The sequence below is a fragment of the Vitis riparia genome, chromosome 5 (assembly GCF_004353265.1).
Source record: "Vitis riparia cultivar Riparia Gloire de Montpellier isolate 1030 chromosome 5, EGFV_Vit.rip_1.0, whole genome shotgun sequence".
Classification (NCBI taxonomy): domain Eukaryota; kingdom Viridiplantae; phylum Streptophyta; class Magnoliopsida; order Vitales; family Vitaceae; genus Vitis; species Vitis riparia.
In genome coordinates, this window is record NC_048435.1 from 22,190,617 (window position 1) to 22,205,248 (window position 14,632).

Sequence of the window (14,632 nt, forward strand, 5' to 3'; positions counted from 1 at the left end):
TTTTTTAGGAAATAATAGCACAAGGTAAATGTAAATGTGGCATGTTGTGATTGGTTGGTGCTGATTGGATCGTGACGACCATTTTAAAAAATTTCGTTGGCAAAGGAAAAACTAGTCATTGTCCGCGTGTATAATTCTAACTGGTCTGATTACGAAATATTAATCAACTCATTCGCACGTGCATAACACGTGATACAAAATTTAATTTCTGTGAGATATATAAACTGCCGATTTCTCATTTTCTCACCCTTTATTCTCTTCCCCAGTTTCTACTGTTTTCTGGAAGCGCAGATCGCCGGAAAAGGCATCGGAGGTAGGCCAAACTCAGATCAATCGTCCGGAATTCACGCTACACACTTTGCTAGAACAGCTACCGATTCAGCTCTTCAGTCTCTCAGAACACAAGGTTCGAATTTTCCTTTTCCTTTTACTCCTTTACTTTTCTCGGATTTCCTTATCTTCGAAACAGAAAATAGGGTTTTTTTTTGTCGCGATTTCCTGCGATCTCCCTGGATGTGGACGATTGGTAGAGTCCTAATTTTCCTTTGCCCACCATTCTACTTGATTTGGATCCAGTCGAGGTTTTAGGGTTTGTGCGCATGGAGGAATGCTTTATTAATGAATAGGGTTAGCGAATTGTTCCTTCGTGGCATGAGTTTGCAAAATCAAGGTGGTTGTGCATGTGAGAAGCAATTCCCGGAATCTATTTGCAATGGATAGTACTGCTTGTAAATTTTTTATATATGTACTTCTCCAAGTGAAGTTGATCTGAGTTGATGTGCTTTTACAGATATGTACAATAATAACGTTGGAAGCCAAGGTGGGGTTGGGGTTGGGATTGGGGTTGGGGTTGGCCCTGGGATGGGGCCAGCAGCCAATCCCCAACCTAATAATCCTTTTGGGAATGCGTTCTATGGAGCTGGATCAGGGCTGATTCGAGGTGGGCTTGGTGCTTACGGGGAGAAAATATTAGGATCCAGTTCTGAGTATGTGCAAAGCAACGTAAGTGGCATTTGTTAATCTCTTACACTACAAAATCCACATAATTCCTTATTTCTATTAAATTATTAACTTTTTTATTAATCTTTATATCCATAGATATGCACTCACACAGGTTCATATGATCATGGATGGAGCTTGTATTTTATTTGAGTTACCAATTTTTCTAAAAGCTAATCACAAAGTATTAACGGCAGACAAATCATATTTTTGATCAGAGATAATTAATTAACAGAGCTTTTATACCATGTTGAGTTACCGATTTTCATAATAGTTCAAGTTGATAGGATTTGGGCTCACAATGCATATCATGTTTTTTTTTTAATAGGTAAAAGCAAATGTATTAAAAACAAAAAGTATACACATCGTATACAAAGCAACCAAAGAGAAAGGAGGTGCAAACACACAAACTAGCAATCACACCCTAATAAGAACCTAACCAATCCACAAAATCTAGCACATTGAACAATGTTTTATACTGTTGGGAGTTGTCTTTTGGAACTAATAATTTAGGGGAAAATTTTATACCATGTTGAGGTGCCAATTTTCCTAATAGTTCAAGTTGATAGGATTTGGACTCACAATGTATATCATATTCTAACACATTGAATGGTGTTTTATACTGTTGGAAGTTGTCTGTCAGAACTAATAATTTAGGGGAAAATGCCTGATAGTTCCATTGTTTTATACTCTACATAGCATCATCACACAGAGACACAAGCGAGTTCTTTGATATGGAGACATCATTATAATCAATCACCAAAGAAAGGATATTAAAAGGAAATCATGTATTGAAATATCAAATTTTGTTTTGATAGGCACATCTATTGAGATCATGATCTTTTTTAGAGCAAGCTTGTAAGAAAAATTATAATAAACTCCTTGTAATGCAAAATCAATGGAATCATTAATTTTTCATGGGACATCCTACTGTCTAGCTTCAATATCTGTGAATGACCATGTGCTTTTCATTACACTGGTACTGATACACAAAAGCTATTTCTAGGACCCTCAGTTCAAATGGCATTTATGTGAACCAAAACAAAAAAGAAGTAGAAAACAACACTTTTTGGTGTGGAAGAAGTAGAAAATATGGATTTTGATAGGTTTCTTGAATTCAACTTGATGTTGCAACTGTTCCACTTTGTCATGTTGTTGCTTATCTATCTAATGTGCCAGACCTTGGTACTTGCATTAATTTGGTTATTTCATCTTCTAACCAATAGAACTTATTTTACAATGCTGTTTCATGTGAGCCATTTGGGACATAGGATATTGTTATTTTCTTGATATATGATTTTGAGGGTTATTTTGATTCACAATTTGTTCTAAATGAACAGATAAGCAGGTACTTTTCTGATCCCCAGTACTATTTCCAAGTGAATGACCACTATGTGAGAAACAAATTGAAGGTTGTTCTATTCCCATTTCTGCACAGGGTGAGTATTTGATTCACTCTGTTTTTCTTCCTGTCAGGAGAGTTTTTTTCCCCATTGCACAACAGTTCTATTTTTACTTATTCCCCTTTCCTGCAGGGCCACTGGACGAGGATAACTGAGCCAGTTGGTGGCAGGCTCTCCTATAAACCCCCAATCTATGACATAAATGCTCCAGACTTGTACATTCCATTCATGGCATTTGGTACCTATGTTATTCTTGCTGGCTTATCACTGGGTCTTCGTGGAAAGTAAGAACTAATCTAATAGGTTTTTATGTATCTTTACATTTTGTTTTTTCATTCAGGGAGTGCTGGGAAACTAATGAAAATGAAAGTATGCCAGCTTTAGCATTTGAATTTAGTTTTTCCTTTTTCATTTCTGGCACTCCAATAAGTCTGATTTACAAAGTGTAATAGGAAAGGTTTCTCTTCCATTCCATATCATAATATAAAAGCGTTTTGGAGTTTCTTTAGTTTTTCGTTACAGTTTGCCTCCATATAGGTATGGAGGGGCATTCTTGCGATTCTTGTCATTTACTGAAAAAAAAAATAGTGGCAGGATGCTATTTGGTTATGTTCTTTGAATGTATTTTAAGAAGAGACCTAGATTTTCCTATCCTTTTGGCACAGGTTCATTGCTTTTCCCATGCCTTTTACTGCATAAGAAAAGTTAACTGCCATATAAAATTATTAAAAGGAGGAAAGAGTTAAGTGCCTTACATTGTTGTTGAAGCTAATTGTGCCATAATAGATAAAGGTAGAAGTATGGGTGTTGTGATTGTGCACCTTGTGTAGATGGTAATTATGGTGGTATTAGTGGTAAGAGGCAAAGGTAGAAGTATTGATGTTCTCGTTGGACTTCAGAACTGATTTATTTTGGTACATCAGAGAGATGGATGGAAAACTTCTGGTGGAGGAGTTGGGTTTTAGGAACTCTTCCCTGGGGGAGTATAATGAATTGGCAGAGTTAGACACAAGTCTTGGTAGCAAAAGCAAGGTTTTTGCAGCTCAAAGAAAGGAATAGAAATCCCAAATGCTTTCACTGAATGGTTTGGTGTTTGATAGGAGAATTATTTTCACTAGTAGGGTTGAAGGATGAATGATGTATGGCTGTCCAAGGGTTCAGAAATTATTGTATGGGTATCTAATTTTCCAGCTTTTGCATTTTAAAACAGGGTTCAGCAATCATAACATTGAGGGTTTTTTATTTTTTTTTATTTTTATCAGAGCAATCATAACATTGATGGGTGGGCTTTAGATTGATAGATGGGTTTGAAAGAGCTGGTTTAGAGGTGGTATTTGGAGAGGAGGAGGTGTTAGCAGCTTTACTCAACCTTGGGTTTGGATCATTTTCCCATGGTTTTTTAGTAGACATTCTGGGCTACAGTATGGGGTATGAATATCCTGATTCTCATGGGTTTGGAAATGGCCCCCTAGAGAGGAGGGGCAGTGAACATGGAGGACTTTTATCTATTAGTTTTATTAGGGACCTATACAAGCTTTTACAAAGATTTTAGCTAACAGGTGGAGAAAAGAAATTGCAAGATGTTCTTTCTCCTGGACTCTTATACTGTAACATTAGGTAGGGGACTAGTTAGCTAAGCATTGAGTCTTGGGGTCAAGAGATCTTTGTTAGGGATTTTATGTGTTCTTGCTTTGTATCTTATTCTAAGGTCTTGTAGGGTCACTGGTTGTGGTCTGTGTGAGTTTTGGCTTAGTACAATGTAATTCCTTTATTTCTCTAGTGTACTCCCTCTTTCTTTTTGTCCTGAAGAATAGAGCATCCTTCCTGAAACCATATGTTGGAACTTATCGGAGGGAAATCAGTTTCATCACAGGGCATATGTTTACTTCATTCCAGTGGAATGGATTCAGTTGGAGTAATTCTGTTTTCAGTTATTGAAGGTGTTTAATCAAAACAAGCTAGTGGCTCCCTACGTTTGGGAGAAACTCAATCGGAAATGACTTTACTTATGACCCCCAGAGAATCCCATTCCTTTTCCTGCAACTCATACATTTTGGCCAAAATGCCCTTACAACTCATATTTTGACAAATTTCCCCACAACCTATATATTTGGCAAATATACCTTTACTAGAACAACTAATTAATTTTGACTTGAAAAATATTAATGTGATTTAGGGGAAAGAACATGGAAGTTGGTGCTAACAACAAATTTGTGGTTGAAGCTTGAAAGTCTTTTGGGAATAATTTATGGAATAGTTTTCTACTGTAACAGAAAATATTGATTTAGATCAGTAAGTTTAATTAAGATTCTATTAGTCATTTGACCCAAATGTGAGTGATTGGTATTTTTTCTTGAGTCACCATTAGTCATGTATCCCAAGTCACTCTTTTCATGAAACCAAAAATCAACCATGGAATGAGCATTATTTACAAACAAAACATTGTCTGTTTGGATATACTTCCTATTTTTTGTTTTTAAAATCAGAAATTTCTATAGAATAGTAGAACATTTTGTATAAAAAGTATAAATTTACCTTATATCCTTAAAAATCACTTTCAAAATTTTTAAAATTCGAGGTAGCAAAGATGTTTTGATATCTCAATTTTTTTGAACAGGTTCTAAAACCATTACCTTTTCAATATAAGACTTTACGAATTCTTGTATCTTATATAGAAGTTACTACTATTTTATAATTTTAAAAACAGAGCATAGGAAGTTTATCCAAACAGACATTAAAATATCTCCTTTTGTATCCCTTTGTATTAGAACATTATTGTAAATATATGCATTTTATGCCAATTTCTTAACAGTTGATAAACAGCACAATAGCATAAAACCTATCTCTTTCTGTTCGGATAGTTTTGTAACACTTCAATGAGAATTCCTTATGTTGATCTGGTTCATTCTGTTCTTCTTACTTCCCATTTTGATTCCCTTTCACTTTCTTTCCAGTTTAGTGAATACACAATATATATAGAATGATAAAAGTAACCAATTGATAATTGGAAGAAGAACAAATGTTATTTGGAATATGATGGCTAGGTATTAGAAGAGTAGTAGAGCATGCTCTAGGAGGATCTATAGGGAAATTACCATTATTTAGAGAAACTTGGTGGTGGAATTATGAGTTCAAAATACTATACACAGAAAATGGTCATGCTGCAAAGTTAAGGAGAAGGAATAGAGATGAGGGAAGTCTTGAACTGGTGGATAGAAAAAGTCAATAAAGTGGTAGATGAACCTAAATTTATGTACTGAGTATCTTTGCTCTTTTCTTGTCCCTCTCTTTATGTATCTCTATATTTCTCTCGTCTTATCTTTGATGCAACCCTTTTCATCTCCCATCTTGTCTCTTTTCTTCTCTTCCACTTTCGCTCTCCCTTCTCTTCCCTCATTGACTATCCAACCGTGCTGGGTCTGGGTCTGGGTCTGGCTTTTTCGATTACTCCTGATCCGTGTAATGGAATAGAGTACCATATCGTTCCCGGGAGCACATACACAAATAGAATTCGTTTTTTGTACGATACAAAAACAAAATGAATTTAACATAGTTACCCTAATAGAATACTTTTCAAATTGAACCTATCTCCTTTTCTGGCTCCGATTTTGTGTAACTTCAATTACTAATTTTAATTTGAAAGAATCGATCTCCTTCAAATTTCATACTGACCTTTTGATATATGAGTCCGAGTACTAATCCAAGGAAAGAGGATATTAAAAAAAAAAAAAAGATCAAACAACGATCCCACCACTCTTACCAAGGTAATGAATAATCTTTTTTAGGGGTCCCATCGAAGAACTACCTTGGTAAAGTCGTTTGAGCTTTCAATTAACTACCTTGTTTCTTTATAATTTTTTTGATGACTTGATTTTACATCTCAAACTTGTGTGGTATATTGCTATTGAGCTGAACCTAAATCATTTAATTCTCACTCTATGGTGCACACGTATTATAACGTCTTTCATTTCCTTCCAGGTTTAGTCCAGAAGCTCTAAACTGGCTTTTCATCAAGGGATTGGTTGGTTGGTGTTTGCAAGTCTCGCTGCTGAAAGTATCGTTGCTTTCATTGGGTAGTGGGGAGGCTCCCTTGCTAGACATCGTGGCATATGCTGGTTATACTTTCACAGGAATGTGTTTGGCCGTCTTTGGAAGGATTGCTTGGAGCTACTCATATTATTTCTTGATGCCCTGGGCATGCTTATGCATGGGAATATTCTTGGTGAAGACAATGAAAAGAGTTCTCTTTGCAGAGGTGAGAAGTTATGATTCAAGCAGGCATCACTATCTCTTGCTCTTCATTGCTTTGGCTCAGCTCCCACTTTTCATATGGCTTGGCAACATTAGCGTTCATTGGCTCTTTTAAACTGCATCTTTTGATACTGTACTTAGAAACAATTTCTATGTTTATAACAGTGTTAAAGTTGTAGGCAATTTATTTATTTTGATTACTTTCTTGGGTGAATTGTTTTGATTTATGATCTCATTCAAGTGCATGTTGTACACTCCTGGACTTTGCGAGTGTTGAGACTTTCATCGGACCTGTCTAAGAATGTAGTAGCCAGATAACTGAACGTTATCTAGATAGGTTCAAAATATGTGTTTCAATACATTCTACTTGATAAATAGAAATCAACTACTTGGTATCCTTGTTCAGAATTATTCTTTCTGAGTGAAATGCCCTCTTCTTTGCTTCTTGTGGGTACCTATGAAAGAAAAACCTTACCAGGAAAAACTAAACAAAATATTTTGTGGGATTGCAGTCAACACCATCCCTACCGCTTCATTACTCTCCAATGAGAATTCTTGACCACCCTGTCTTACACATTCTGAGGCTGGTCTTTGTCCTCCACGAACAATGTAATGCTTTGTGGGCAGCTTAAGCAGTTGTGTGCAAGACTCCCGCTAATCCTTAGTCCACTTCTCTGGAACTGTGGTGGCAGGCCGCCTGTTAGAAAGTTGGAATCCAAGAACAAAGTTCTCCATGATCCCTCCAACTTTGCCCCATAGTCCCTTGGAATTGTGCCTGTGAACCGGTTTTGCCCTAGATTAATTGTCGTTAAATTTTTAGCACTCACCAAATTCACTGGCAAATGACCTTGCAAATGGTTTGTATGTGCATGAAGCTCTTGAAGCTGTGCATCTCGCTGCCCAAAACCCTGGTCACCTCTATCATAGTGAATCTGTTAGCTGAAACATCAACCCGAACTGTATTAGGCAATATAAGAATTCCCTCACTGATGGCACCAGAAAACCTGTTATTGCTCAAATCTAATATTCTGAGATTTTGAAGCCTGCTTATGGGAGAAATGTGGCCTGAAAGTATATTGTGGCTTAGCAGTAATGTTCTCAAGTGAACCGGGAGGGCGGGTAAATTTCCATAGAGTTGGTTCCTGCTGAGATCTAATGAGTTTAGCTGCCATAGCCCATTAAGGCTAGGTACTCTGCCTGACAATCCGTTGTTTGACAAGCTTAGGCGGAGCAAGCTCCGAAGCCCGGCAATATGGACTGGAATTGAGCCAGAGAGATTGTTTTCTGAAATATCCATTGTTTCAAGCTTCTTCAGCTGTCCAATCCCTGCAGGCGGAGTGCTGGTGAAGAAGTTTCCTGACAATGAGAGCGTGGTGGGCATTCTTAGATTGCTGATGCTTTCAGGTAATGGCCCTCGAAAGTTGTTTTTGCTTAAAACTAAGGACGGTGATCTCTGTTAGGTTTCCAATTACGGGCAGCAGAAACCCATCATACCCAATTCCATCAAGATCGATGGCTGTTACTCTGCCGCTTGAATTGTCAACTGGCGTGGAGCACAAGATCCCCAGAAATTGTTCTCCGGAACTCTCACATGGATCCATCTTGAAGTCCCAGGTGCTGATAAACAAGTACAGCGGGACTGAGTTGGGATCGATTGATGCTTTGAAGGAGCGGAGAACTTCAGCATCTGATTCCAGAGTTCTTGAATGAGCAGGCCAGGAGATGAAGGTAATAAGCACTGCTACAACAATTGAAGATAAGCCAGAACAGGAAAGAGAAACCCTCTGATTTGCCCTTCTTCACAATTGGCCAGATAGGTTAGATTCTGGGTTATCCTTTTTGGTCGGTTCTTAAATTCTCATTATATATGCGTACTGGATTAGGTGGTGCTTGGAAATAAGCATTTTGGCATGCTCATTTCAAGACCCCTGTGTAGGTGGGGAAAATAATTTCGAAGTGAATAATCTAAACCACTTGGTGGGTGGGTTGCTCCAATAGCATGTGGACGATGGTGCAGTAAGATTGTAGAAATATGGATGGAAATTTCAACATTGACTAAAAATTCCTTCTCGGTAAACAAATGGTGATCAACCCACTTGAGATTCAAAATGGGCCCCTGCGATTTCAAACGGTTCAACTAAAATCACTTGAAAACCTTTGAAGCTTCCTTCTCAAATGGAAAACCCACTTGAAATAAATTGCCTAAAAATATCAAAGTAGAAGATCAAACTTTACCAACCCCTGCTTTTGCCACATTACATATTAAACTCAGAGAGAAATGCAGCATTCAATTATTATAGTTTGGCAATTTGAATATTACAAATGCTATTCAATGGAAACAAAAGAAATAAAATGAACATACTGAGGGCACACAACACAAAACCCTAGAAAATACTAAAACCCTTAACCAAGATGGTTATGGCTCCAAAAATTCATGACCAAAAATCATAAGATACATGCAAGACTTATGTACATAAGTACACACATACCATATGTATTATGATACGAATCATATATAGTATATCGTTGTCCTAGTTTACGTGCGCCTGTATAGTAGAGTTTTGAGTCTTAAGTTCAGCCAAGATCAGGCACGGTGAAGTGTTCGTCCTCGTCGTCAAGGATTTCAATCCTGGGCCTTTTGTAGGGCATGCTGGATTTGGTGGCTCTGTATGAGGCGCCGTAGCTTGGTTGTGAAATTGGGAGCTGGGGAACCTCAGCTGCTGCCATGGCCTCCTGGGGAACTTGATCACCAAAGATGCCCATTTCTGTCAACCACTCAAGCTCACCAAACTCGAGTTGTTTATTCTGCAGGTGGAAGAGATTGAAGAATTTGAGAATTTGCAGGACATGTAAAGTAGAAAAGAAAAGCTTACAGACATTTGTAGTGGCCAAACTGTACTAGAATATTTGGTATAATGGACTTGGAGAAAGATTCAACACAAGAAAGGGGTCTCATAATTCTGAAACAAACTATTCTAAAGCTCAATCAAGTTGAATCCATCCCAATAGTTTGTTGTGATCTTGCTAATTTTCTCATGTCCCATACAGATTTATATTTCTAAATTTAGGTTCTTACTTTACGGTGAGCGATATTCTGTTCGGGTTGCAATCAGTTATCAAGTTACAAACTATGCTGAAATAGGTCAAGAAAACACTACTCTATTTAGCTTAAGGGCTTGAAGACCTGGTCCAAGTTTATGACATAAATTTCCTAAAATTATACCATTTGTTCATGAAGAGAAGACATACAGAAAAAACTTGGGTAATGGGAAATTGCAACTTCTTACCTTGTCAGAGGATTCAAAGTCCGAAAACTGTAACAAGTCATCAACAGCCCATGAAGAAGATGTAAAGTTAGGGGCTTGCTGTGGAGGCATTTTCATGGTAATCTGTTGTGAATTCTGATTGGGTGGTGGTTCCGAAGAGCTCTTATCAGTCTCCTTGGCACATTTTGAGCTTAAAGCCACCCGGATTCCAGTGGCCAAAAACCTCTGGTGGTTGGCAGCAAGGTTACCAGCTGAATGGATTGGTTCATCACAATCCCGGCAAAAGAGAGCCCTATCTTCAACACAGAAAATGAAAGCTGCCTTCTCCTGTAAAATGAGGGACAGATAATTTAGCAATAACTAACACAAACCTCATGTAAAACAACATAGTTCATCGAAAACCAGTATGATCACTGACATCTTGAGCCAAATATTTTTCTCTTCTTATCCTAAAAGGAATTGGGTTAGGCACGACTTATTTATTTAAGCATACTCGGTTCAACATTAGGGTTTATACTTCAAAAATTTGAGAAATATTCAAGTATGACTGTTACAAAGTGTATGCTACTGAAATCACACAGTGGCTTAGGCTTCGATGGCCCTTGTTGGGCTGGAGGCTTTATTTATCTCGTCTAACAACAAATTGCCCATTAGTGAGAGGTCAAACCAAACTTTTTGATGTGGTTCAATATGAACCTCATCTCAAGGCATACTGTTAGGGTGCAGTAATGCTGCTCTTAAACTGAAGGATGAGTTACCCAAATAATGGTTCTTAAAACAGGTTTGTGGGGTGTAATGTTGAATGTCATAGAAGGTTTGAGCTATTTTGATTGGATACCAATTGATTTTTCAGATAAGATGGTTAAAGCTCGATCCAAGACATACCAATGCTCATCACGGGTAATACTCATCCCCAGGCATATACTTTGATCCTAAGGTTCATTTCTTGAGCTATCATTTCCCTTTGAGCAACATTGTTGCATAGTTAACATGAAACCTATAGGAGCCTTTAAGAACTCACTTCATTTTGAGGCCTCTAGGGATCTGATCTAAACAATATCAATCATACATTACTTTGATCAAATACTAACTACTGATATGCCATAGCTGTTTTATACTACTTATTAGCTCTAGAAGCATTCCCACCAAGAAGAACATCTGAATTTCCAATAGTTTTGCATCTTATAATGCTCTACATGGTCTATTTTGATTGTCAAGAAACTACAGTAAAAGGAAAGGAAATGAAAAAGAACAGTATGTGTATGATCTTACAACTACTATTCCAACTCAAATTAGTACCAAAATTTCAATCCTAAATACTAGGGATAACAAATTTTTTCTTTGATTTTCCACTTACTTTTTCTTGGCAAACGAACACAGCAGAAGAAAAGAGTAAACACCCAAATTATATCAAACACATGAATCAAATCAAACCTTTCAAACTGAAAAATTAAGTGAAAAGAGAGAGGAAGAAAGGAAGATACTTGGCATATGTCACAAGGTGGAAGCTTGTTGGAGAGGCATTGAAGAAGAAGCCTCTGGTGCTTGCTTGCAAGCTTGTTTGCTGCATGGACCTCAACATCACATTTTGCACACAGTGCTGCCTCATCTGCACAGCAAATAACAGTGGCTGGTGCCCTCTCACACACATCACACTGAATCTTCATCTTCTTCTCACTCACGTTGACCTCCTACCTCAAAATTCCTGACTGTTTTCAAGCTTTCCCCCCACTTTCAGGATATACCCAGATGTTAGATTGGACTAAAAATGAAGATTACACACGCACAAACACATATTCTCAAGATTCAACAGGCACCCACATGAAGGAAAGTTGCAAAAAGGCCAGTAACACCAGCACAAAGATGTATGCCCCAAAAAGAAAAGGAATTTCCTATATGGGAAAATTTTCTTCTGACCCTTTTTTGGGAAAATCTGAAAAGAAAAAGGGAAAAAGTAATAAGGGTTTGAAAATGGCAAAGAAAGGAAGGCAAAAGAGGAAGAAAGAGGAGATGAGAAGTGAGAGGAGGAAATAGAAGAAATGCTGTGAGGTGTATATGGAATCTATGAAGATACAAGAAGAGAAGAGAGTAACATGATTGGTTGAGAATCCATAGGGATAAGGCTGTAGATATTTCAAATCAAAAGCTGGAGACCTGGTGGAGGCAGCACAACACTGTGGGGCCTCACCATTTGTGGCTGTGAGGTTCTACGGTGTCCCCTTCTACTTGTGGCCACTATTGTTTTGGATGATTCATTGCTTCATCTCAAGTTTTTTATTTGGCCTTTAGACCCTTTTCAACTTCAATTTTTGTTGAGGAAAAGGGGAGAATTTTTTGATTTGATTTGTCATTGCCCCTTTTATATGGATAATTTTATCATATCCTGCTTCCTGAAAGGTGTCATTTCCTTTGAAGAAAGTGATTCCTAAAATAAAAATATCATTGAAATAAAAAATAAAAAAGGCCATCATGGGTATGAATAGTATGATCATATATGAGATCAAATTAAAATTTAATTGATATTAAAGTTTATACATTTTTTGTATTGTAAATTTTTTTTTTGAAAATTAATCTTTTATTATTCAATTACAATCATTAGAGTGGTTTATATTTTTATTTTATTTTTTTAAATCTTGTGATTTAAAAAGTAGTATGGTAGAATAGTCCTTTAATATATTTAGTAGTGTAAATTGTAATATTTTATAAAATAAAAGAAAAAAATTGTCAACTTCATTTATTCAAAGAGTCACTTTAAAAATGATTTCATATTATAAATATTAAGTTTTTAAGTATTTTTATGAAGCACTTTTAATTTAAAAAATGTTTATTTTTTAAAAAAGTTATATGTCAGATAAAATTTAGGAAATACTTTTAAAATATACAGTTAAAAAATCACTTATTACATAATAAACACTTGAAAAATGATTTTCTTAAAAATATTTTGAATATAAATAATGTTCAATCGTATTATAAGAGTTAAATAGTGTTTTTATTTAAAATATTTTTTTTATCAAAGTATTTTTAGTAGAATAACATGTGTTTGGGGAAAAAAAAACACTAAATTTTGTCAAAAAATTTTTTAAATTAAGATGATGTTTGTTTTTTTATTAAATGAAAAAAACCAAAATATTTTATTTTTTCTATTTAATTAAAAATAACGTCATGATGTCAAACAATATGACTAAATTAAACTCAATGATAATAAGTTCATTTTAGTTATGTTAATTGATATCAATAAATTAATTTTAATTGAATAAAAAAAAATTAAATATTTTATAAATATTTTTTTTTAAATCAATATCGATGGCTACTCTAAGATATTCTCTTGATTAAATTTTTTATTTGTAGGTGGAAAAAATGGTTGACCAAGTTTTTCTAAGCATTTTTTAAGAGGCACATGGTGGAACCAAGATTAAAGGTGACTGTATTTCTTAAAAGAAATAATTAATTTGGTGATTTGGATTATTCCAAATGTTTTTCTTCTAAGAAACTCAAGAATATTTGGGAATGTCTTGAATGGTTCAACCTTTTTTTTTTTTTCTTTTTTTTTTTAACATGACATTTTTTTTTCAAACATATTATCCATCAATTTTTTTATAGTCAATGTTTTTTCATACATGAGAAATTTATATTTAATAGATCTGTATTTTTAAAAAGAAAATAAGGATATTTTTACAAAATGGGATTTCACAAATATTTCTTTATGCTATATTTAATTCCTAAATTTATTAAAAAAAAATTATGAAAAAAATAAATATAATTAAACCTCCTTTTTTCTTATCTTTCCTCTCTATTTTTCTCCATATTTTTTCTTTTTTCTTTTTTTTTCAAAAACCAAATATAGTTGAAAAGCTACTTTTATTTTCAAATGTAAGCACTTTGACTAAGGAAGAAAAAAAAAAAAAACCCTACTTATATTTTTATTGCTAAAGATATTTATACAAGCAACCCTAGAAGCAAAGTCAAAAACAAAAAAAAAAAAAAAAAAAAAAAGAGGAAGGAGAAGAAGAAGAAGACAAATGAGACATGTTTAGTATATTAAACATCTTTCCAAGCACTCACTCCATTTTGCTAAACCATGATCTGAAGCATTTGACAGGAACCAGAAAAGGCAAAGAAAAGCTCACCCTAAAAACCCTAATTCCAGGCCTTCTCTTACCCACTTCTCTACCAATTTCCAGCAGAGCTCCCATGGCTGCCTCATTCAACTCCTTCACTGACCTCCTCAACTTCTCCTTGATGCCGCCCTTCTCTTCCACACTAAAATGATAACTAGTCAAAAAAGCCCGTCTCGATTGAGAATACCCACTACCCTGCCTAAACTTAGTACCCCGCGATCCATCGCTCCAATGAACAGACTCGTCATCATCAATCGTCACTTGAACCTTGGTCGCGATGATCGGACCAGCTTTGGCTTCATGCATGGTTAAGAGGAGGAGTGAGTAGTGTAGTTTGAGGATGAAGTGAGTGTGAAGTATTTATAGACTAATGATGGGTGATTAATGGTTGAACAAAGGTGGAAATTGTTAGGGTTGGTGAATTTGGTTGCACCCAAGATTTACTTTTCATAAACTTTGGTTTTAATTATTTTTCTAGAAGAGATTTTCTTGCACATGCATGACGTAGCTTGATATGGTAATCAACATTTTTTCATCTTGTAACTTAAATTTTATTCATTATCAAGGAGTCAATTAATAATTATGATTTTTTTTC

The 14,632-nt window shown here is 35.6% G+C and overlaps 3 protein-coding genes across 3 annotated transcripts; 1 reads left to right on the top strand and 2 right to left on the bottom strand.

The window, feature by feature from the left end:
* Nucleotides 1-253: 253 nt before the first annotated feature.
* Nucleotides 254-6,907, top strand: LOC117914198 (protein YIF1B). The gene is made up of 5 exons (XM_034829425.1): nucleotides 254-406; nucleotides 791-1,002; nucleotides 2,340-2,438; nucleotides 2,535-2,686; nucleotides 6,381-6,907. Exons 2-5 carry the CDS (start codon nucleotides 793-795, stop codon nucleotides 6,766-6,768), a joined length of 849 nt encoding a protein of 282 aa, XP_034685316.1. The 5' UTR covers nucleotides 254-406; nucleotides 791-792; the 3' UTR covers nucleotides 6,769-6,907.
* Nucleotides 6,908-7,002: 95 nt separating this feature from the next.
* On the bottom strand, nucleotides 7,003-8,557 carry LOC117915290 (probable inactive leucine-rich repeat receptor kinase XIAO). The gene is given in 5 exon segments (XM_034830842.1): nucleotides 7,003-7,264; nucleotides 7,267-7,566; nucleotides 7,569-8,088; nucleotides 8,090-8,447; nucleotides 8,529-8,557. Coding segments are annotated over 5 exon segments (1,347 nt in total). The 3' UTR covers nucleotides 7,003-7,124.
* Nucleotides 8,558-8,913: 356 nt separating this feature from the next.
* On the bottom strand, nucleotides 8,914-11,916 carry LOC117914199 (B-box zinc finger protein 25-like). The gene is made up of 3 exons (XM_034829427.1): nucleotides 11,404-11,916; nucleotides 9,941-10,246; nucleotides 8,914-9,458 (listed from the first exon to the last, which is right to left on the bottom strand). Exons 1-3 carry the CDS (start codon nucleotides 11,584-11,586, stop codon nucleotides 9,228-9,230), a joined length of 720 nt encoding a protein of 239 aa, XP_034685318.1. The 5' UTR covers nucleotides 11,587-11,916; the 3' UTR covers nucleotides 8,914-9,227.
* Nucleotides 11,917-14,632: the final 2,716 nt, after the last annotated feature.

Bases quoted from the DNA above. Each gene is read 5' to 3' on its own strand.
- LOC117914198 (XM_034829425.1), top strand. From the start codon at position 793: ATGTACAATAATAACGTTGGAAGCCAAGGTGGGGTTGGGGTTGGGATT. The intron at 1,003-2,339 runs GTAAGTGGCATT...CTAAATGAACAG, and splicing joins CTGAGTATGTGCAAAGCAAC to ATAAGCAGGTACTTTTCTGA. The intron at 2,687-6,380 runs GTAAGAACTAAT...ATTTCCTTCCAG, and splicing joins TCACTGGGTCTTCGTGGAAA to GTTTAGTCCAGAAGCTCTAA.
- LOC117914199 (XM_034829427.1), bottom strand. From the start codon at position 11,586: ATGAAGATTCAGTGTGATGTGTGTGAGAGGGCACCAGCCACTGTTATT. The intron at 10,247-11,403 runs GTATCTTCCTTT...CTCATTTTACAG, and splicing joins CACCTTGTGACATATGCCAA to GAGAAGGCAGCTTTCATTTT. The intron at 9,459-9,940 runs GTAAGAAGTTGC...TTCCACCTGCAG, and splicing joins ACTTTGAATCCTCTGACAAG to AATAAACAACTCGAGTTTGG.